The sequence below is a fragment of the Microtus ochrogaster genome, chromosome 5, assembly GCF_000317375.1.
Source record: "Microtus ochrogaster isolate Prairie Vole_2 chromosome 5, MicOch1.0, whole genome shotgun sequence".
NCBI classification, from domain to species: domain Eukaryota; kingdom Metazoa; phylum Chordata; class Mammalia; order Rodentia; family Cricetidae; genus Microtus; species Microtus ochrogaster.
Genome location: NC_022012.1, coordinates 47,770,342 through 47,794,564, shown reverse-complemented (window position 1 = coordinate 47,794,564; position 24,223 = coordinate 47,770,342). Strand labels below are relative to the sequence as shown.

The window sequence follows — 24,223 nt, the reverse complement described above, 5'->3', positions numbered from 1 at the left end:
GTAAATTAATCTTTGAAATCAGTTACCTAACCATTGGTAATTTTGATCTAATAAATCTGTTAGTTTTATCTATTACACTGAAATGTAGTAGTCCAAATTAAAACTAGCAGTTCCCACAGTTATGGATTGTGAGATCCCATATAAAATGTTCAGTTAACCCTGTTATTTGTTACGCCCGCTGTGTGTAGCACTGTACGTATTTTAGTTTTTGAAGCTATGCACACCAATAGCTGGGTACCATACATACCATTAGTTCATTTCTAGGTTAGCAGAGGTTTGTTTGTTTAACTCTCTGAATATAATTAATGCCTCCCTTTGGTTATTATTTAGGTATTGGACCTGTTGAAGTACTTGGTGATAGATAACAAGGACAATGAAAACCTCTTTGTCACTATTAAACTTTTGGATCCTTTTCCTGACCATGTTGTTTTTAAGAATTTGCGGCTTACTCAGCAGAAAATCAAATATAGTGGAGGACCCTTTTCACTCTTAGAGGTAATAAAAGTTTTATTTATAACTTTGTATTATACAATATAGGCAGTAGTATTTTTTTAAACCTTTAATGCTCTGTTGATAAAGACAGAAAACTTTATGTTGTAGTAAAAGTAATGCATGACATTTACCTTCTTAAATAAAATCTAAATATTTTAAAATATACATATATATTCTTAATATATTCTAAATTTGTATGTCTGTGTGTATACCTTATATGTACATGTACTCAAGAAAGTCAGAAGAAGTTTTCAGATTCCCCTGCTGCTGAAGTTATAGATAATTCTGAGCCACCTGCCATGTGTTCTGGTAACTGAACACAGGTCCCCTGCAAGAGCAACCATGTCTTTTAACCCCCGGATGTTCTCTTCAGCCCCTCAAAACAGATCTTTATGCATCTTCTTGTATTGCATTTAATGTCTGGATATCAAAGCTGTGTGACTAAGATGAATTTGAATATTCAAAGAATATGATACAAATTATTATTAATTTTCATACAATAAGGTCCTATGGTTCATTAGTATTTGAAAATTGTCCTTTTCTTTAAGGATTAATAATGTTTATATTAGTGATGATATTTAGCATGTTAGTCTTTTATAAATTTTAGTTATGTCTGTATTCTTTTAAATGTTATAATTTAAAATCATCATATTAGACTATAAATCTGTAAACATTTAATGCATTTAGATATAAAATTCAAGTTATACTAGTAAATAAATAAAAATTAAACTGCTTGCTGTGGTAGTCTTATCGAGTCTGTTGTTTTGACATCTAATGTAGATAAGAGACTCTTATCTACCTTAAAACATCGTCAGAACTAAAGTGGAAGAAGGAATGTATTATGTATTGTTTTGTATTTCATTGTCTATAGACACTGCTTATTTTTTTTTCTTTTTTTGTTTTATTTTTCATACTTAGCCAGTACATACTCAACTAATACTAAGTTGATTTTGTCTTTTAGGAAATTAACCATTTTCTTTCTGTGAGTGCTTACAATCCACTTCCACTGACAAGGCTTGAAGGACTGAAGGATCTTCGAAGACAACTGGAGCAACATAAAGATCAGATACTAGATCTTATGAGAGCATCTCAGGGTACTATTTATTTTTATGTGAATGGGTGTTTTGCTTGCATGTATATGTGTGCACCACATAACTTCAGTGCCTATGGAGACCAGAAGAAGGTATTGGATTCTTCTGAAACTTGAGTTAAAACATGGTTGTAAGCTGTCATATATGTACTGAACCTGGATCATATATGTAACTGAACCTGGTTCTTCTGCAAGAGCAGCAATTGCTCTTAACAGATGAGCCATCTCTACACCTGCTTCCGGGTATTAATTTTAACAGTATGAATTTTTTTCTTCCTGTTTCTTCTTCAGATATTCTTTTGTATATTCTTGGTCAGATTGCCACCATTGTCATTTATATTCACATCATTGCAGAGAGGCCACAGTATAGTGTGTGCTAAGTTCTGAATACTGTGTGGTAACAGACTAAGCAAGGTCCCTGCTAGCTTTTGTGTTTAATGGTTCTTATTTTCTCGTCATTTGTGACTTTGGTAAGGTATTAACTTTGCTGTTTAGCTTGTTCAAGCTCTTTCTCTGTCTGCTTGGTAAATTTTGCTAATCATTTTCATGTGGCAATATTTCAGAATTCTATCTGTATTTTTAAAATCCATTTATGATTTAAGATTGGGCATATGTGTTGAAAAAATAATATATTGTCCTTATGGAAATTGGAGCACTTTTCTCTAAACTATTTCTAGATAACCCACAGGATGGCATTGTGGTGAAGCTGGTTGTCAGCTTGTTGCAGCTATCCAAGATGGCAGTGAACCAGACTGGTGAAAGAGAAGTTTTAGGTAATGATTAAGTGAATGGTCTTCTTTAGTATGGTCAGAGTAAGTGTAAGCTTGTTGTTTGATTTACTGGAGAAATAAGGGTGGTTTGCTAAGTTATGTTTCTGCAGGTAACTCTAGATACCCACCTTTCATATTCCTTAGATATGCTTATAAGATAAAGTTAGCAATATTCATTAATAGTGTATAAATGTTAATTTTAAAACACCTTATAAAGATGTAGGACTATCATAAATCTCTGCTTAGTAAACTTCTGAGATATTTTATACATATGGCTTACTGGTATTTATACACTGGTTTATTTTGTACATAGCAAATAGGAACAACGCTTCTGAAGGATGGTTAAACTCACATCTTTTAAAATACCATTTAGATTTTTCCTTGAGTATAGGTATTTAGATTTGGTGGTTTTAGAATGGAAAGTCACATGATTAACATTGGCTGGAAGCTGGCATGGCAGTGTTGCCTTACTGAGAATGGGGAGTGTAAGAGCTGTTGGTGCACTTTCTCAGTTCCCACTGGAGCCTATTATCTAGCATACTTGCTTTTAGTTTGGTTTTTATTGAAATGTATCTTACATATAGACATGAATACAGACAAATGTACCTAGTTTAAAGTATTTAGATACAATCAAAGAATACCTGTGCATCTGCCACCCAGATCCAGAAATTGAACCTTACCAGACACTTGAGTCTCCCCTGCCTCCAGAATTAACATCTTTGTTCATTGTCCTGCTACTGGACATAAAGCTGCTTTGCTCCAGGAGCCCAACATAGCTTTCTTGTGTGACGCAAGAAGAATCCTGTTTTGTGCCTCATTTAGTGATAATAGACTGAAATCTTTCCTCTAACATCAGGAATTAGAAAAGTATTTTTTAACTTTACTGCTTGTATTCGGCACTACATTGAAGTTCTAACCAGAGTGTCAAGCAAGGAAAAGAACTGAAAAGTGTGCAAAGTGGAAAGGAAGCAATGCCTGTGATTATAGATGACATTTTAACTGAATTAGATGTTTAAGATTTATGAATAATGTATGTGTGATACCCGGGATTTCTTTTTTTTAATGTTTTAAGGTTGACACTTTATGCGGTGTCAGCCATGTTAATACTTGTGCTTTTAATATTCTGTTACTATAATTGTTAACTTATTTTCTATCACCTCTGAGAAAAAAATATATTACAACATTGATGTGTTAATATTGGAAGACACTGAAATCTTTGAAGCATGACAAAGTGGTGTTAATATTTTTTAAATTGGAAGTGTTGTATACCCTTCTACTTATGGCTGTACTAAAATTAAGTTTTTATATGTAGAGGCTGTTGGAAGGTGTTTGGGAGAAATAGGTCCTCTGGATTTCTCTACTATAGCTGTACAGCATAATAAAGATACATCGTATACCAAAGCCCTTGGGTTACCTGAAGATAAAGAACTTCAGTGGACTTTGATAATGCTAACCGCCCTGAACAATACACTGGTAGAAGATAGGTGAGTACTTATATACCTTGCATTCAATTACAGAAACCGAAACCAAATCTGGCTCTCAGGAAGATTATGCTAATGCTTCACTTACCACTTTGCCTTGCAAGTTCTTCCATGGTTCCTTCTTCCCTCCTCCCTCCCTCCTTTCTGTTTTTCTCTCTCTTTCTTTTTTAAGTTTTTTATATTTCCTTTATGTGCATGAATGTTTGGCCTGCGTGTGTGTATGTACATGCATGCCTGATGCCCACAGAACTCAGAAAAGGGTATTGGATACCCTTGGGTGATTGTGAAACACCATGTGGATGCTGGACATCTAACCCAGGTCCTCTACAAGAGCAATGAGTGCTCTTAACCACTAAGACATTTCTTTACTCTCGACTTTCAAGTTCTTACATTAAAAAAATCTTGTATGTTTTTAATTAAGTTTCTTTATTAATTTGTGTGATTAAATACCCTCTGTTCCTGATACTTGATGGTGATGAAGAGTAAGGTCTGTTTTAAATCTCGTGAGACTAAGTTAGACAAAGGATAAAGAAGTAAACTGCCAGGTGGTTCCACACAGACAATGTAAATGATGAGTGTAGGCTGGTGGGATTGCTCAACAGATAAAATGCACCTGCCATCAAACTTGACAACCTGAGTTTGATCCCCAGAAGTCATGGTAAAGGGGCAGAGCCTTGTCCTGGAAGTTGTCTTCTGACTACTTCTGACTACAAGCATGGTATCATGCACCTTCACCCTTACAAATTTAAACACAGGGATGTAAAAAGTAATATATTTTGTGATTTTTAAAACCAGGGTGCTATGTTCCTCCAAGCTAATCTTTATTTTGAATCTTTTAGAATAATCCATGGAGCAAAAGCTTTCTAACCACCAAAACTTTGAAATAATAGAATTTTCTATTACTATTTTATTCCTTGTTCAAAACAAAATTTTAAGATACAGTCACTATTTTAGCTTGTTGATTGTCAGATTACTTTCCTTTCATTATTTATTAACTTTTTATCTATTGTACTGTTATTATTAATTGTTTGCAATAATGGGGACTAAATCCAGGGCCTTACATTGAGGCATCACTGAGCCATATTCCCAGCTCTCTCATTATTTAGTCATTGACTTAATTGGTTTATTTGTCCACCCCATCATTACCATTGTGGGAGGCTCAGTTCAGAGGATTAACAATGGTAGGAAAGTTAGGGAACATGATTTTAAAAAAGGAAAGCAGTAAAATGTTAATGGAAGAAAAATGTCAATGCAAAAATTTACACAGTAAGCATACAGATATTCCCTGTAAATTTTTTTCACCTTTACTGTATATATGAAAATTTATATAATAAAATGTTAGGAAAGAATCCATGCCAGCCAGTTTAATATAACAAAAACAGCGATAACAAAAAAAGTAAAGGTCTATTAAATCGGTAATGGAAACATGGTAGATTAAAGAGGATAGGCAGAAGAATAAAGCCAACAAACATATATACCTTTAAGAGATGACCAGCGCTAGTTCCAACACAGCTTAGGCTACATAGAGAGGAACCCCCGTCTCAAAAAAGCCACCAAAAAAAAAAAAAAAAAAAGGAAGAAGAAGAAGACAGGAACTAGAGCAGAGCCCATGGATAAATGAATGCTACATACCAGTTTGCTCTCTAGGTCAGCTACATTTCTTATATCTGTTAGGATCACCTGTCCAGGTGTAGCACTGCCCTCAGTGGCCTGGGTCCTAACCACTAATTAAGAAAGTGTCCCCAGACTTCTCTACAGGCCAGTCTGATGGAGGCATCACCTCAGATAACTCTAGATGTGTCAAGTTGTCCAAAAAAAAAAAAAAAATCAGTGCAGTGACTAAACAAGAATTGGTTGTGAAATTATTGCTATAGTACAGAGGAGAAAAAAATGATCATATGAGTTAGGGAGTTAGGAGACCAATAATGAACATGAGGGGCATGGATGGAAGCAGGATATGTTTTTAACAGAGTCAGTTGGATTTAATGAGGAATTAGATGTGGAATCCAGGTTTATAGGTCATCTTCTGGGTAATTAGCAAAGCATACCTGAACAGAATTAAATCTTCTTTGTTAACTTGTCATTATTCTAATTTCAGGGCCTGGTAGCTTTTTTTGTTTTTTGTCTTGTCAGTTGCCATATTTTCAGAACTGTTGTGGCCCTCTATCTCCTAGGGTGCTTTGATTTATTTATTTATTTATTTATTTATTTATTTATTTATTTATTTATTTTTTTGGTTTTTTGAGACAGGGTTTCTCTGTGGTTTTGGAGCCTGTCCTGGAACTAGCTCTTGTAGACCAGGCTGGTCTCGAACTCACAGAGATCCGCCTGCCTCTGCCTCCCGAGTGCTGGGATTAAAGGCGTGCGCCACCACCACCCAGCGGGTGTTTTGTTTTAAAAGAAGAAATTTTACTTTTTTTCTAGAAATTTTAAGTGCTAATGATTTTCAACTAACTGCTTTGTCAGAATGAGTATGTACCTTCAAAATATATATATTTGCAATAATTTTATCATTTGGAGTTAGATATCATTGTACTTCACCTCAAAAATAATTTGTATTACTAGAGAAAATACTGTCAATATGTTTCCTTAGGTGAATTCATCATATTCATGATACTATGTTTTTCCAAGAAATTCCCCTTAAGAATTCTTTAAATTATGATCATTGTAACATAGTCATTATTGTATAGAATGAAGAGAATTGCGGCTGAAGTGATCAGTAACTCATGTTTACTGAGGGAATATTTTAAAAATCTTTGGCTTTTTTCTTCAGTGTTACAGAGTTTTATAGATAGGAAGTTTCTAATACTTTAAATTTTAGTTTTAAAATTTTCCAGTTGAATTTGCATAACATTCCAAATTGATAAATTAATTGTGATCTTTTCAGTGTCAAAGTTCGATCAGCTGCTGCTACCTGTTTGAAAAACATTTTGGCTACAAAGACTGGACACAGTTTCTGGGAGGCTTATAAGACTTCCGAAGATCCCATGCTGATCTACCTACAGCCTTTTAGAACATCAAGGAAAAAGGTCCCTTAAATAACAAGTGTTTGTTGAATACCTATTATTTGTAGAATGATTACATTTGTTTTGTACTATAGATATCAAATTGCTTAAAATAGTTATGTACTAATATACTGTTCTCTAGAAAAATTCATACTGTACATTTTTAAACTTAAGGAACTTGTTATTTTTCACTAGGGCAGGATAGAAACATTGAAATAGATAACCTAGAGAAGTGGTAATTTGGTGCTGAGGGAAATTCTTTTCTAGTATAGCAAACCACTTGATCCCATGCACCATCAATCCCCGATGATTTTAGATGTTGTGATCAGCCAACAAGCATTTACTGCTTAGCACAACTGGGATAAATATAAGAGGACTGTAAGCATTCTCCTTGTATGTTGATGTCATAACAATTCTGCTGAATGCAGTCTGCAATAATGTTAAGAGCTTTTGCATTTCTTGTTACTAAGCATTCCTCTTTTCAGAAAGTGACAGCAATATACAATTGCTTTTTTCCTGCTTAAGTTCAATAGAAATACCCATCATTAAAGTAGTAATTTTAATGTATCATAGTTTGATTCTTAGTAAAATTAGTAAGAACTGTTAATGAAGTTACTAATATAGCTTAGTGTAAAATATTTTTAACATGTAAAAATTTCATTTTGAAATCATTTTTTTATGGTAAATTTGAACCAGTTTTGTAGATGAGCCAGATGAGGCAGAGTGTGAGTTGTATAACACACTACCAGCGAGTGACAGAGCTAACAGTAGAACTCGGGTTTCTCACTCCTGCAGTAATATTGTTACTGCTTCATTCCCTAGTTTAAACCCCCCATCTCACATGTGTGTTCCCCCTTCCCTCTCATTTATTTTTGGAGCAGGGATTGGATCTTAGGGCCTTGTACTTGACTTATATCACAACTCTATTTTACTTTTATTTTAAGACAGGATTTCACTAAGATACCAAGCAGGCTTTGAACTTAAAATCCTCCTACTTCAGCTCCTGAATAGTTGAGACTGCAGCCTGAACCACCATTCCTAGTCTAATCTGTTTAACTTTTAAAAGGCAAATAATTCTATTCAGATTTACTCCTTTTATTAAGCATTTATTTTCTCTTTTGTGTGTTTATACGTGTAGACGTGTGCCAGAGTCAGTTCCCTCCTCACACCATGCAGGTTCTGGGGATCAGACTTAGGTCAGTGAGGGTTGATGGCAAGTGCCTTTACTTGCTGACCCATATGGCGGCCCTAGGTGTCGTCTAAGTGTACTTAGTTTTATTGGAAAGAGATTTGACAAGGAAATGATTTTCTGCTTCTAGTTTTTAGAAGTACCCCAGTTTGTTAAAGAAGGTATCTTAGAAGGCCTGGATGATGTGAATCTGTGGGTTCCTCAAAGTGAAAGTCATGACATTTGGATAAAGACTCTGACATGTGCCTTTTTGGACAGTGGAGGCATAAAAAGTGAAATTCTTCAGTTATTAAAGCCAATGTGTGAGGTAAGAGGATTAATTAATCTGATTTAGAGCCTGTGGTTTTGTTCTTCTTTGCTTTTCCCATTCTATTTAATTTCTGTGTATTTGATCGTGATTTACATATTTGAAAAGAATACTAAGTGATGAGTATATCATCTGCCTGCAGTGTAATCCACATTTAGTTGCTATAAATCCATTGAAATAGGTATCTTTGGTTAGCTAGAACTACATGGCAGACTTTAGTTTTTTTGTTTGTTTGGTTTTGGTTTTTTGAGACAGGGTTTCTCTATGTAACTGTTCTGACTGTCCTGGAACTCGCTTTGTAGACCAGGTGGCCTCAAACTCACTGAGATCTGCCTGCCTCTGCCTCCTAAGTGTTGGGATTATGGACATGTGCCACTACTCCTTTGCCACACTTTAGTTTTGAGATGACAACATACTAGTTAAATTTTACAAAGTTCTAGAATAAATTAGTAATGACATGTTAAACAATGGTGATTATAACTTTTTTGTATTACTGAAAGTCAGCTCCTGTTTGCTGTCAATTGGCATTCTTCAGCATGCTTTCTGAGTGAAGAAAGTTAGATAGCGGTAGAGTTTTACATTGGAAGGTCTGGTACAGTTGATTTCAGCAAATAGTAAGTATATGAACCAATTCAAAGAGCTAAAAATGTTTGGGGACAAAGGCTTTGGCTCACTGGGAGACTGTCCCTCTAGTGCATTAGGACCAGGGTTACTGCTGGTGTTTTGTTGGTTGGTTATTGTTTCATTTTGAGATAGGGTCTCCATGTGTAACCAATGATGACTTTAAACTCCTGTTCCTCCTATCACCATCTCTCAAGTCCTGAGATACCATACTTGGTATTACTGTTTGTTTATTTATTCTTTAAACACTACTTGATACACAATTTTGGCGATGGTGGTTGGTGTTGAGTACTATCTTGAGTTCATGGCAGACCAACGTAGTATTTTTAAATTTTTCATATGTCAGCAATGGGGTAAACATTTTAAGTGAATTGTGTTACTCTAAGCAGTTGTGTGGGTGTGTACTGTGTTCTAGGTGAAACCTGACTTCTGCCAGGCTGTGCTGCCATACTTGATCCATGATGTCTTACTCCAAGATACACATGAATCTTGGCGGACTCTGCTGTCTACACATGTCCGAGGATTTTTCACTAGCTGTTTTAAACACTTCTCACAGGCAAGCCGATCAGCAACTCCTGCAAGTTCGGATTCAGGTATGCTGTTCAGTTGTTAATGTTTATACTGTAAACTTCTCGGCCTTAGAGAAAGATGGTTCAGTAAATAACAGGGCAGCTTACTGTGCATTCTGTGTGTCTGGCATTGTGCTTGTAATGTTTGTAACAACAGAGCTCCCATTTTAGATAAAAACGTAAACTTATCCACATGTTTGGTACCATGGTAGAGGTATGATGGAATTTTTATATTTTTAGATCTCTAAATCAGGCTTATTTTTGTAGACAGTAAAGGTTCTATAAGTTTTTTAAAAAATAAATTATCCAAAAAGAAAAAATTAAATTGCCCATAATCATATAATCTAAGATATCTACATTTGGATTCATATGTACGTAAGATCTGATGTTCTGCTGCAAAGTAGGGTGACAGTTGATAATAATAATGATTGCATATAAAAATCTTTTGGTTTGTTGGAAAGTACATAACCTGAGTTTGATTCTCAACACCACATTGGGTAGCTTACCTGTAACTCCAGCTCCATGGGGACCTGACACCTCTTTCTTCCATGGACACTTGTCTTCATGTGCATATACCTACACATACATTTTAAAAAATCTTCCTAAAACACACTGAAGAATAGTTACTATGTTTTTATTGTACTTAATTTTTTTTGATATTTATTTTTTGTCATAAATATTTTTATTGATATTTATTGAGCTCTACATTTTTCTCTGCTCCCCTCCCTGCCTCTCCCTTCCCCCCTTCAGCCCTCCCTCAAGGTCCCCATGCTCCCAATTTACCCAGGAGATCTTGTCCTTTTCTACTTTCTACTTCCCATGTAGATTAGATCTATGTAAGTCTCTCTTAGCGTTCTCATTGTTGTCTAAGTTCTCTGGGATTATGGTTTATAGGCTGGCTTTCTTTGCTTTATGTTTAAAAACCACCTATGAGTGAGTACATGTGATAATTGTCTTTCTTTGTCTGGGTTACCTCACTATAAATGATGTTTTCTAATTCCATCCATTTTCCTACAAAATTCAAGATGTTATTTTTTTCTGCTGTCTAGTACTCCATTGTGTAAATGTACCACATTTTCCTTATCCATTCTTTGGTTGAGGGGCATTTAGGTTGTTTCCAGGTTCTGGCTATGACAAACAATGCTGCTATGAACATAGTTGAGCACATGTCCTTGTGGCACAATTGAGCATCCTTTAAATATATACCCAAAAGTGGTATTACTGGGTCTTGAGGAAGGTTGTTTCCTAATTTTCTGAGAAATCCCCACACTGACATCCAAAGGGGTTGTACCAGCTTGCATTCCTACCAGCTATACTTAAATTTTTGAGGAGATAGATATACTCCTGATTTAACCTCACTAAAACATTATAGAATACATACTCATAGTGAAAAATCAAATGGCATCTCATTAATATGTATGATTTCAGTTAAATTCAAAAGTAACAACCTGTCCGAAAGAATATACAAATATCAACACAGACATGGCTGCCCCCACCTTTGATCTTATTAGACTAGAAATTGTTCATCAAAATGATCTGGAATATGCGTAATGAAATTTTGGGGGAATTGCTGAATTAAAAATCCTAAAGTATGGGTTGATGTGATGGTTTTAATGGGTGAGGTTCCTTGCCACCAAAAACTGATGACCTGAGTTTAGTCTTGAGAAACCCACATTGTGGAAGGAGAAAACAAACCTGCACAAGCATCTCTCCTCTGATCTCCATAGGAGCTCCCCGCCTGAGTGCCCACATGTACAATAACTATTGTAATTAAGTCTATTTTAAAAAATAATTTAAGATAATGTGAAAAATCTAAAATAAAAACTCTTGATGAGACTTTGTTAGCTGTCTACAATATATCACCTATGTTTAATTGGGGAAAAATATGTGATCCATAGGTATAAGTAATAATTTGATGTTTATCTTAATTTTTTTTGATTTTTTTTTTTTTGATTTTTTTTGAGACAGGGTTTCTCTGTAGCTTTTGGTTCCTGTCCTGGAACTCTTGTAGACCAGGCTGGCCTCGATCTTAAGTATTTTTTAAACAATTTTACCACTTATGTTTATACTCTGATCACTTAATAGCAAAATTATCTAGTTTTGTCTCTAGAGAGGGCTAATAGAGAGCTAATATTTTTATTACCTTAAATGAAATTTTGTACTTTACATATATAAAACTGTTATTGAAATAGCAATAAATGTAGATTCCTATAAATCTTAAATGCTGTATCTGTTTCTGGTGTCTGGAAGTCTCACACCTTTACTTGAATGTATCACATGAATATCAGACTCAGTTATGTAAATAAAAATTAATGGTTCTTTGCTGCCAACATGGAGACCCTTCTCACCCTCTGCGTACCTAATCTGGCCAGTTCTGTTTGCTCAGTCACCATCATCCTTTCTGCTTTCTAGCTCTGATTCAGAAAGTTGAGATGCCCTCACTACCTTCTGAACTCTACTTACTACTAACCGTCTCAGGTACACATTTTTTTTTTTTTTAGCGTTTAGTTTTTTGAGACAGCAACTCAAATTCTCCTCATATAGCAGTGGAAGACTTTGAACTTCTAATTCTCCTGTCTTTACCTCTCAAGTGTTGGTATTAGAGGCACTTGCCATGACACCCAGTTTATACAGTTCTGGAGATCAAGCCCAGGGCTTCATGCAGGCTAGCACAACACTCCTTCCAACTGAGCTGCACTCACCCCATTGGACTCTGCTGACTTTCCCTGGTACTCCATTCCTTCCCTTCCCCCACTGACCAATTTTGGCTTCAGATGTTACTTTCTCCTTCAAGCTTTTCTTAGTCCAGGTGAGGTCACTCTCACATAAATTCTACAGCAATCTCAACCTTTCTCTCACTCCTCTTGTCACACCATATTAAGAGCCTCTAGGCTAACCAGTGAGTTCTGTGTGCAGAAACAGTCTTGATTTGTTCATGGTTGTGAATGTACTAAGCACCCAGCACATATGACATCTCAAGCCAGTAGGTACTGTTTCAGAAACAAATTACAATTGGCACCATCAGTTCTTGTTTATGCTATACATATTGTTCCTTTTGAAATAAAAGGAAGAGCGCTAAATTAAATTGGTTTAAGTTTATTAAGAAGTATTTTTGTTTTGGGTAACCACCCATTAGTGTAGAAGGAGAAGGACACAGACAAGAAAGTACTTTTACATCACTCTGAGATTTAGAAGAGCTATTTCTGTTTCTTTTAGAGCCAGAGCACTTTCTCCGATGTTGTTTGGATAAAAAGTCACAAAGAACAATGCTTGCTGTTGTCGACTATTTGAGAAGGCAGAAGAGGTAATATGGTAACAGTTGTTTCTCAGGTTGGGAACTGAGCCTTCCTTCTGGCTACATTTTAGCTTGATTGTTTTATTTGCAACTGCTTCAGACTGCTAAAATTAATGGGTATGATACTTCTATATTTTAGTAATCTGTATGCAGTACAACACTTAGGTCAAGTGTGGGGAACTGTCGGTTCTTGTCCCAGTTGTCCAGCAGGCATACTGCTGTGGCTAAGTCATGCTCTAGTGAATGAGAAAGAAGTATATTGTTTTCCCAGATTGTTCTCAGTACTGCTGCTGCTGCTCATTAAATAGTTCTTAGAGTACCTAGAGTCAGATGTCTCCTTTATCATCTTTGTTATAAGGTAAAGCTTTTGTTGCTGTGTGCCATACTTACCATGAAAATCTCTAGAATTTTTGTGATATGACAGAATTGATTTAGGTAAGTTACTTTGCAATATAGCGTCTCTGTTTCTATTGTTATTTTTTAACTTTCTTTTTATTCTTTGTGTTTTTCACATCATGCATCTCCAACCTATTCATTTCTCCATTCCTTCATAGCCACCCTCTGCCCTTGCAACCTTTCCCCCTCAAATAAAAAAATTTAAGAGAAAAAAGGAAAAATTAGTCTCATCATGGAAGCTGTAGTGTGACACAGTGAGCCACGTAGTAAACCCTTTTATTCCTATATCTTTGCTGCAAGTGTTCATTGCAAAGAATCATTGGTCTGTTTCAAGGCCTCTGGTTTCTTGTACAGTATCAATGCTGGGCCCTCACTAGGGCTTTTCTTGATTATCCTGCTGTTGCCTTGTATTGTAGAGATCCTTCAGCTTTGGGTCTGTGCACCAACAGATCATAGATAGGGTGGGCCAACTCATAACGCTACTTCTGGGCCTGGGTATTTTCAGGGTTGGTCAACCTGCCAGCTCTCCTGTCTTCACCACCAAGGTGAGTTCTCCAACATTGCCTTGCCTGGTTCACCCCTTGCAGTTATGAGCAGTGGGTGGGGCCAGTTCTGTTTTCACAGTCTTAGGGTCCACTCTCCCACACCTACACCATCAGGGCTAGCTCTACTGTGTTGACCAGGGTGTAGAACTCTCTCCTGAGTGCTTTAGCCAGTGAGGGGTAGGACCAGTTCTCTCTAGTGTTGCAACGAGTAGGGAAGGTGGGGGTCAACTCTTTATAGCCCTATCCTCTAGGCCTTCTGTGGTATCAAGATCCACCAACATCAGCACAGACTGAGGCTGCATCAGGGCCATGAACCCAGACATGGGTCCTGGCAGCAGCCTAGGCCTAGAAATCACCATGGCTCTGGATAGCAATCAAGCCACCCACCTCAGCCTTCTCACTGCTTTTACCTCTTCAGATGTGTAATGAGTCTTTTTCTGTCCCGCCAGCCAGCTCCCAAATAACGACACAGAGGTTTATTATTAATTACAAAAGCTTAACTTTTGGCTTAGGCTTGTTTTTAAATCTATGTTCTGCCACGTTGCTTTTACCTCTACCCAATTCTGTACATCTAACTCATTCTATGTCTCACTAGCATCTGTTACTCCCTCTCTGCCTGGTGTAAGCATTGCAGCTTGGGTAGAATGGTATCTTGGCAGTCAGGAGCCAAAAAGTACCACAAAGTCATTGTTAGCACAGTTGTAAAAGATACATGCCTTTCATGACATTCCATCTCACTAACAGGCTTGGGTTTTTTGTGGGGTTTTTATGTTTTTTTTCCTTTTTTATTTTTTCTTTTTAATGTCTTTTTGTGACTACAAAGTTTGTAATTTATCTTGTTTTATGCCATATCCTCCTCTGAGAAAGCACTTCACTTGTAGCTGCTAGTGCCCTTTTCTGGTATGGGAGGTAGTTTAATCTTAGAGCCATTTATTTCAGGCTTAATGAGGTAGAATGATGTTGTTGGCAAGACGTAGAGAAGGTAAATCTTTTTTAGAGACTATTTTTAGGGCTGGGAAGATGGTTAGTGAGTGGAATGCTGATTATGTAAATCTTACATGCTGCACAAGCCTCATGGCCTTATCCTGGATCCCAGTGGTGCAGTTGAATATGCTTCTAATCCCACAACCATAAAAGATGACACAGGAGAATGCCCAGAAGCGTGTGGGCTAGCTAACAAACCTAGTTTATGCATCGTGGATAACAAGGGAAACCTTGTCTTAAACAGGATGATGACATGGACCGACATCCAAAATGGTTTTTTGACCTCTACATGTGCACAGTAGCACATGATGGACATACACGTGCTATAGACACATGCACATCTAAAAATTCACTTTTTTTGTGTTTAGTTGACACATAGTAATTGTACAAGACAGAAATTCTTGAGTTGGGCATAGTGGTGCACATCTGTAATCCTAGAACTTAGGAGGCTCAGGAAAAGGATTGTGATTTGAGGCCAGCCTCAGCTAGTGAGTTTAAAGTCAACCTAGAATTACAAAACAAAGACACTATCTCCATACAAAAAAAATTTACTTTTTTATTGTTATTAAAACCTGGAGGTCTGGTGTGGTGGTACCATGTTTCCCAGAACTCAGGAGGCAGAGGCAGGTGGATCTCCCAGTTCCAGGTCAACCTGTCTACATAGTGAGTTCCAGCATAGCTATGGCTACACAGAAAGATCGAGTCTTGAAAAAGAAAAAAATCTTTTTTAAAAATTACTCAAGAACATGTGACTAGGGCAGGACTTAAGTGCTTTGTTAAAAGCTGTGTGATCTGACCATGTTACCTGATGTCTTCTCATTCTTAAAAAAATCAGGATAAGGACACAGGCATCTTGATGCATACCCTTAATCCCAGGCAGAGAAAGGGGGATCTCTATGCATTCCAGGATAGCTAGGACTGTGAGCCCTGTCCCAAATAAATATCAGTATAAGATCTACTTTAGGGGCTGGAGAGATGGCTCAGCTGTTAAGATCATTGCCTCAAAGATCCTGAGTTCAATTCCCAGCAACCACATGGTGGCTCACAACCATTTGTAATGAGGTCTGGCGCCCTCTTCTAGCTTTCAGGCATACACATAGACAGAATATTGTATACATAATAAATAAATAAATAAATAAATATTTAAAAAATATCTACTTTAAGGATAGAGATGTATGGTAAGCAACATTGACAATGTATGTAATATACCTAGCATTCAATAAATGTACAGTTCTTTTCAGTGGGCAACTTTGATTTTTCTGAACTCGAATTTCCTCAGAAGTAATTATTATACTGAAATGCTGACTATGTAGAAAATGTTGTTTGTGCTGTTCTGGTATTTACAGATAGGACTCAAAATGACTAACTTAAGTTGCTACAGATGATACAGCCAGTAGCAGGTGGTAAAACTAGCTTTGTACTTAGCTGTATACTACTCCATAGCTAGTACCCTTAACCGCTATGTTGTCTTATGGCTATAATTTTAGCTTTGAAAAAGATAATATCTCTAGTTTTCAGTTCTGATCTGTCTTTATCACTGTGGACATTTTTTTAATTAAGTAGTTCAGTGTTGGATAATAGGAGCAAATCATTACAACAGAAAAGACATGTATATTACTTTTCCCATCACAGTGACAAAATACCTAATGAAAGTAGCTTAAGGAAAGGAAGGAAGGGTTGATTGTGACTTTTAGTTTGAGGTGTATGTTTGACTGTGTTGGGGAAGACACGGTGGTAAAAACAGGAGGCAGCTGATAGCTTTTTCTTCATTTTTTAGGAAGCAGAGAGTCATTGATGCTGGAGCTCAGCTTTTTAGTTAGCGCAGGATCTGAGCTCATGAAATGGTGCTACCCATATTCAGGGTGGGTCTTCTAAAAATCTGTGAAAGACATGCCCAGAAGTTTGTATCCACGGACTTTCTAAATTCCATCAAGTAGTCAATTAGAATTAGCCTATCACAGATTATTTTTCCTGTCTGAGAAGAAACCATGTTTTCATACTGAAAGTGGTTATAAAGCTGTCCTTTGCAACTGATGATGTAAAGTGTGGGTGCAGAGCCCAGATTTGTATGGCGTGATAATTGGTAGTTTTCTGCAGATTCTCTGAGAGGTTTATGAGTCAAGACCATTGAGAACTGGACTTTAGCCGGGCTATCTCAGAATGGTTTATAATCATACACTAGAGAATTGTGGCTTTCAGCTCTGTTCTGTACCATAGTGCTTCTTGTGTTAGCAGTAACATGGCATCATGTTTACTTCCTCTTCAGGCCTTCTTCAGGAACAGCTTTTAATGATGCTTTCTGGCTGGATTTGAATTACCTGGAGGTTGCAAAGGTGGCTCAGTCTTGTGCTGCTCACTTCACAGCATTGCTCTACGCAGAGATCTATTCAGATAAGAAAAGCATGGATGAACAAGAGAAAAGGTAATGGATTTTGACATTTTGGTTTTTAAATTTGTATTAATGTTGTTTCAATAAAATTATATAGTAAAGATAATTTTGCTCCATTTCTCCATTTAAAAGACACTTTAGCCAGAATTTTTTTTTTATTTATTAGATTTAAAAAAAAAACAATCCAAATTCCCACTCCCTTCTCTCCTCCCAATACCTCCACACACCCTCCCACCCCACCCCACCCCCCAATCCTAAGACAGGGTAAGGCACTTTGCTTTGTAGAAAATCAAATGCCCTCCCTACTACATCTAGGCTGAGCAAGGTATGCATCCAAAGAGAATAAGATCCCAAAAAGCCAGTACATGCAGTAGAGATAAATACCAGTGCCACTGCCAGTGACTCCTCAGTCTACCCCAGCCATACAACTGTCAACCACATTCAGAGAGACTAGTTTGGTCCTATGCTTGTTCCTTCCCAGTCCAGCTGGAGTTGGTGAGCTCCCATTTACTCAGGTAAACTGTTTCAGTGGATGAACCCTTCATGGTCTTGACCTCCTTGCTCATATTCTCATTCCTCCCACTCTTCAACTGGACCTTGGGAGCTCAGTCCAGTACTCTGATGTGGTTCTCTGCCTTTGTTTCCATCTGTTGTTGGATGAAGATTCTATGGTGATATTTAAGATAATCATCAGTCTGATTACAGGGCAAGGCCAGTTCAGGGCCCCTCTCCTCTGTTGCTTAGGCTTTTAGCTGGGGTCATCCTTGTGGATTCCTGGGAATTTTTCTAGAGCCAGGTTTCTTGCTAACCCCATAGTGGCTTCCTCAATCAAGATAACTCTTTCCAACTTAGTAAGGTAGTGCCGAATTGTTTCTTAAAGTGATTGTACTAGTTTGTATAGTTAACAAAAGTGTAGTTGAGGGCTGGAGAGATGGCTCAGTGGTTAAGAGCACCGGCTGCTCTTCCAGAGGTCATGAGTTCAATTCCCAGCAACCACATGGTGGCTCACAACCATCTGTAATGAGATCTGGCGCCCTCTTCTAGCGTGTGGGCATACATGGAGGCAGAATGTTGTGTACACAATAAATAAATCTTTAAAAAAAAAAAGTGTAGTTGAGCTGGACGGTAGTGGTGCATGCCTTTGATCCCAACACTTGGGAGGCAAAGGCAGGTGGATCTCTGAGAACTCGAGGCCAGCCTGGTCTATAAGAGCTAGTTCTCCCGCCACCCGGCTAGCTTTACCCAAAATAATTACACGGAAACTATTATTTTAAACACTGCTTGGCCCATTAGCTCTATCTTCTTACTGGCTAACTCTCACATCTTGATTAACCCATATCCAATAATCTGTGTAGCACCACGAGGTGGTGGCTTACCGGTAAGATCTTAACCTGCATCCATTCTTGGAGAGGAGAGCTATGGCGACTGCCTGGAGAGGAGAGGCATGGTGTCTGCCTCACTGCTTTCTTCCCAGCATTCTGTTCTGTCTACTCCGCCTACCTAATTTTCTGTCCTATCAAAGGCCAAGGCAGTTTATTTATTAACCAATAAAAGTCACACATATACATCATTTCCCTCCTCCATCAAATATGTAAGTGTAGTTGATAAGAAAGTGCCACATTGGAAGAAGAAAGCAAAAATATAACTTTATCTAGTTTGAGGGAAAATAGTATAGATAATACAGATCATATTTTAGAAAGATATTAGAGGGACTATGATAGCAGCATTTAACTTATATAATGGATTATTATAGGCATAGTAAAAGTCATGATATGAAAATGAGTCACCAAACTATACACCCATATATTTAAATGCTTAATTAGAGTGGATAAATCTGAGTTCTACTCTCATTATTTATTACTTTTATAATCTTAGGTTTCAGTGACTCCAACTTACTTGCATCAAATGTCTTAACTTTTCTCAGTTTACTGGAGGTTAAATGTGTCTTGTGGTCTTACTATGTATATCTGCAATTATCAAGTTGAACTTTAGGTAAGACTACTGATAGAATATTTAGAATCAAATTGGGAAACTTCTGTTCTATTTTAAACAGGCCTGTTTCTATATAAATAAGCATGTTTGGCATATAGCTTTGCCATTTATACAATATTGTTTTTATATATAATTTCTCAAATTTCTTTTCAATTCCAGGTCTAAGTGATATTCTGTGTATAAATGGATTACCTTTCTTTTTGCAACCATAATTATTTTCTTTCTGTTAAAGAGTAGGATAAATATATTCATAACCTCTTAGTATATTCTCATTAAAAGAGCTGTTCTTATAATAAACAGAAGTCCAACATTTGAAGAAGGGAGTCAAGGTACAACTATTTCTAGTTTGAGTGAAAAAAGTAAAGAAGAAACAGGAATAAGCTTACAGGTAAATATTAGAAATTCTGTAATGGTTTTTATGTGATACGTTATATTATTTTTTATAGTGATATCATTGATTTTAAAACTGAAGCTACTTACTGGACTGAGCATCATATGTATGTATCTGCGTGTGTATGTATGTATGTATGTATGTATGTATGTGTATATATGGTCTGAGTAGAGAAATAATTTCCAGTCTTGACCTGCCACTTGTTATGTAATGCTGCATAAATAACTGACCCTGTCTGACTTTAAAAGGCTGAAGTGAAATCACCTGTCTCATGGTGTAAATTTATACCACACAGCTTTTGCCGTTGTGTCTTCTTCTATTTTATTTATAGCATTTCTAAGTTGCTAACTTTTTTGCATGTATACATATGTCACAGAGCAGCAGCTTCATTTGTAAGTTTCTAAGTACTGTCTCAACGTACTTCGTAGCACTGTTTGGCACTCCTGATCTCCTTGGCCAGCTCATTCCTCTCTGCTTTGATTAAACCTCTGAAGTCCAAGTTTTTTCTAGCTGTCTTCACCTGCCTTCTGCTTTTTGGAGAGAATAGTTTATGTCTCTGTTACTTTTCTATTGCTGTGGTAAGAAACCATGAAGGCAACTTAGAAGACAGCGTTTAATTTGGGGCTTATGGTTTTAGAGGGTTATAGTCCATAATGGCAGAGCAAAGGCATGACAACCCTCCCCCCATGACAGACTTCCTCCATAGGCTGCATGGCCTAATCCTTCTCACGCTTTTCTAACGGGGGACCAAGTACTCAAGCATGAGCCTATGGGGGTATTCTTATTCCAACCATCACATAGGTAGAAGTCCTACAACATTCCACAATCAGACTTAAATCTCCCCACATATGCTCTTGTCATAATTTCTCTTATTAAAATAGATAACACTTTCCCTTTATCTCAGGTTATTTATCTGTTCTTTCTCAGTAACTTTGATATGCTGTGCTCCTTCAGAATTGTGTTGTAACCACTTCAGATCTTTACTGTTTCAAACATATTCCTGTTCTTGGAGATAGGAGGAGGTTCTCTTTTCTGTGTTCTCTTTAGTCTCACCGTCTTCTTTCCTTTAACAGCTGGACTTTGTGATGTTGTCTCTATTTGCTTTCTGCATTTCTTTCCTTCATTCCATTAAAATGTCACTTGCCTAATGTTTTCCACAAACTAGAAATTGCTAATAACCTTTTATTTCTTTCTCCTTAACTTTTAATTTCACATTCAGCCATGGTGTGTGTGTGTGTGTGTGTGTGTGTGTGTGTGTGTGTGTGTGTGTGTTCGCGGAAGCAGGCCAGATGTTGAAGTCAGGTGTCTTTAATCAGTATCTTATTTTTTTGAGACAAGGTGTGTTCTTAAACCTAGAGCTCACTGATTTTGCTAGGCTGATCAATGAACTCTAGGGATCTACTTGGCTGCCTCCCAAGAGGTAGGATCACAGATGGTTGCAGCTGCTCCTGAGCTTTTTATGTGTACTGGGGATCTGAACTTAGGTCTTTATGCTTTCGTGGCAAGCACATTGGTGACTGAGCATCTCCTGATGTATCCTCAGCCTTGTCTTGTGCTTACCACATGATCCACTATATTAGTGTTTCTTTTTCTCTTAATACTAAACAGTTTCGCCTTTCTGTGCTGATTTTTTTATGAGTTTCTTTTTATATAAGCACTGTTAGGAACTAAGTGTTTCAACTTTCAAGGGTTTTTTTTTCATGTCTATGAATAGAATATTTGAATTAGAATTTTATGTAGAATTATACCAGTATCGGTGGATTTGTATTTAGGCAATACTTCCCATAGCAAAAATATCAAGGCAAAGTAAATTGCTTACTCATTTTTTTATAAAATGTAGTTTCTGTTTTTTTGTTTTTGTTGTATGTTTTATTTCATTGAAGTTAAACAGCACTAGTATTTCCTATGTAAATTTTATATAGGTGTTTAAGTAATTAAATTGCTGCTTTATGCACTTAAACTATTATTCCTTTTAAAGAAAATGTATGACCTTTGTTTTTACCAGTTTCAGTAGTTAGGCTTTGCAGAATTTTATTTTCCCATTTACAATTTCATCTGCTGACTAGATTGTTTTGAATGGTAATTATTGCTGAATATGATTCAAAAAAAAACCCTAGTATGTTTTATCTAATTCATAAAATTGTGAATGTCACTTCTTTTTTAGATTTATTATTTTATGCATATGAGTATTTTGTTTTCATGTATATAAGTGCACCATGTGCATTCCTGGTGCCTGCCGAGGCTAGAAAAATGCTTTGGATCCATAGTACTGAAATTACAGATGATTGTGAGCCACAATGTGAGTGCTGAAAATCAAACCTGGGTCCTCTGCAAGAGCAGTAAGTGCTCTTAACTGCTGAGCCATCTCTCCAGTCTGTGAGCATTCCTTCTAAATTAGACTATAATCATTTTATCGTATGGGATGAATTTATAGTCCTATTGATTCAAATATTTTGTATGTTTTTAAATATCACTGTATTTTACCTTTACAACACATTTATATGTTGTGAATTATGAATTGATAATGATGAAATTTGAAGCTTATAAATTCATGAACTGATTATTTTTCTTTTTTTCAATCTCTATCTTTGGTATTTCTGTTTTCAGGATCTTCTCTTAGAGATCTACAGAAGCATAGGAGAACCAGACAGCCTGTATGGCTGTGGTGGAGGGAAAATGTTACAGCCCCTTACTAGGTAAATTGCACTTTTTAGATAGTAATTGTTCTTTTTGAAGTAGCTACATGCATACAAAAACAAAAGATGTTTTTATCATCTTTTCCTATAGAATACGGACTTACGAACATGAAGCAATGTGGGGAAAAGCCTTAGTAACATATGACCTTGAGACCACAATCTCCTCTTCGACCCGCCAGTCAGGAATAATTCAGGTACACTCTTTTTCTGTATCTGCTCTGTAAAGCCATCATCAGGACAACTGCTAACATTATTTCAGCATCTCAGTAAACTGTTTACACAGTCAGGTAAACTCTGAAGACAGGACTGGAGTTACTGATTTCAGACATTAGGCTAAAGCCTCAGGGATACACAGGAAAACTGGACAGGACAGTGTAGTTTTGTTGACGAAGCTTTATTAGACGACAGCAGAAGACATTTCTTGAGTGTATCCACAGTATGCCGGGAGATACTTAGTGCTTCACATGGCATCTCTAGTTTGCAGTAGAGATGGTCCCAGAAACTGTTATTTCTATCACTGATCAATATGTTGAGGTGTTTTCCACCAAACATTAGCATCCTCTGAGGAAATATGATGAGCGTTATTTTAAAATTTTAGGTGATACTGTTGATTACAACTTTTTAAGTTAATTTTTGTTTGCTCCCCCCCCCCCATTCAGTGATTCTCAATCTGTAGGTGGCACACAACCCTTTCATAGGGGGTTACATATCAGATGTTTATATTATGATTCATAACAGTAGCAAAAGTAAAAGTATAGTTGACAAGTAGCAATGAAAGCGATTTTATGGTTGGGGTTACCACAACCTGAGGAACTATTGTTAAAAGATCACAGCATTAGGAAGATTGAGAACCACTGCTGTAGTTTATGTTGAGATATTTGATTATTTATTTTGTAATAACTTCCTTTTAGGCTTTGCAGAATTTGGGGCTCTCCCATGTTCTTTCCATCTATCTAAAAGGATTAGATCATGTAAACAGAGAGAGGGGTGCTGAACTGCAGGAACTTCATTATCAAGCAGCATGGAGGAATATGCAGTGGGACCTCTGCAATTCTGCCACGTAAGAATAAATAGACGTCTCAAAGCATTAGCCTTTCCCTGGTTACGTTTTTGTCTGACTCTAAAATGTAATCTTTAAAAAGATTTTTTTCTTATTTATGAATATTAAGGTGTTCTTTTTATATTTTACTGCTACTATGGGCTACACATGTACCTAAATACTATACCTAAATAAGGTAGCAATAAGTAATTAAAACAGCAAAGCTTAAATTTTATTCTTCAGGCTGGGTCGTGGTAGCACATGCCTTTAATCCCAGTACTTAGAATCCCAATACTTAGGAGGCAGAGGCAGGTGGATATGGATCTCTGTGAGTTCAAGGCCAGCCTGGTCTACAGAGTTAGTTCTAGGATAGCCAAGGCTACACAAAGAAACCCTGTCTCAAAAAAAAATATATATTCTCTTCTTTCCACAAGATAAATTCTGTTCCCTGCCTCAGGCATTTTTGAAGATAAATTTTTTTATTTTATTATTTATCTATTTGTTTATTTTTTGGTTTTTCGAGACAGGGCTTCTCTGTGTAGCTTTGGAGCTCGTCCTCAAACTCGCTCTGTAGACCAGGCTGGCCTCATAGTCACAGAGATCTGCCTGCCTCTGTCTCCCAAGTGCTGGGATTAAAGGCGTGTGCCATCACCACCTGGCTCACAAGTAGAAATTTTAAAAGGGTCTCTTCTCCTATGAGAATACTGTTTGTTAGACTGAGGAATCCAAAAGCAAGTAAAGGCATTCTTCCACATTTTGCCTGCATTGTAGTTAGCCACAAACACTTTCACTAACTATTGACTGGATAGTAAAATAAATTAACTTGTTAATATTTTCTTCTGTTAAAAGTTAGTGCTATGGGCTGGAGAGATGGCTCAGAGGTTAAGAGCATTGCCTGCTCTTCCAAAGGTCCTGAGTTCAATTCCCAGCAACCACATGGTGGCTCACAACCATCTGTGATGAGGTCTGGTG

At 36.9% G+C, this 24,223-nt stretch overlaps 1 protein-coding gene across 1 annotated transcript in view; it reads left to right on the top strand.

Moving 5' to 3' along the window:
• Atm (ATM serine/threonine kinase) overlaps positions 1 to 24,223 on the top strand; it is a 103,213-nt gene that overhangs the window by 50,339 nt on the left and 28,651 nt on the right. Inside the window, exons 31-44 of the mRNA XM_026779117.1 lie at positions 331 to 495; positions 1,454 to 1,586; positions 2,260 to 2,355; positions 3,665 to 3,836; positions 6,721 to 6,862; positions 8,158 to 8,334; positions 9,371 to 9,548; positions 11,937 to 12,002; positions 12,741 to 12,828; positions 17,011 to 17,166; positions 19,426 to 19,513; positions 22,124 to 22,212; positions 22,304 to 22,406; positions 23,124 to 23,272. Of these exons, the coding sequence (XP_026634918.1) occupies positions 331 to 495; positions 1,454 to 1,586; positions 2,260 to 2,355; positions 3,665 to 3,836; positions 6,721 to 6,862; positions 8,158 to 8,334; positions 9,371 to 9,548; positions 11,937 to 12,002; positions 12,741 to 12,828; positions 17,011 to 17,166; positions 19,426 to 19,513; positions 22,124 to 22,212; positions 22,304 to 22,406; positions 23,124 to 23,272 (1,802 nt within the window). The remainder of the gene's footprint in view (positions 1 to 330; positions 496 to 1,453; positions 1,587 to 2,259; positions 2,356 to 3,664; positions 3,837 to 6,720; positions 6,863 to 8,157; positions 8,335 to 9,370; positions 9,549 to 11,936; positions 12,003 to 12,740; positions 12,829 to 17,010; positions 17,167 to 19,425; positions 19,514 to 22,123; positions 22,213 to 22,303; positions 22,407 to 23,123; positions 23,273 to 24,223) is intronic.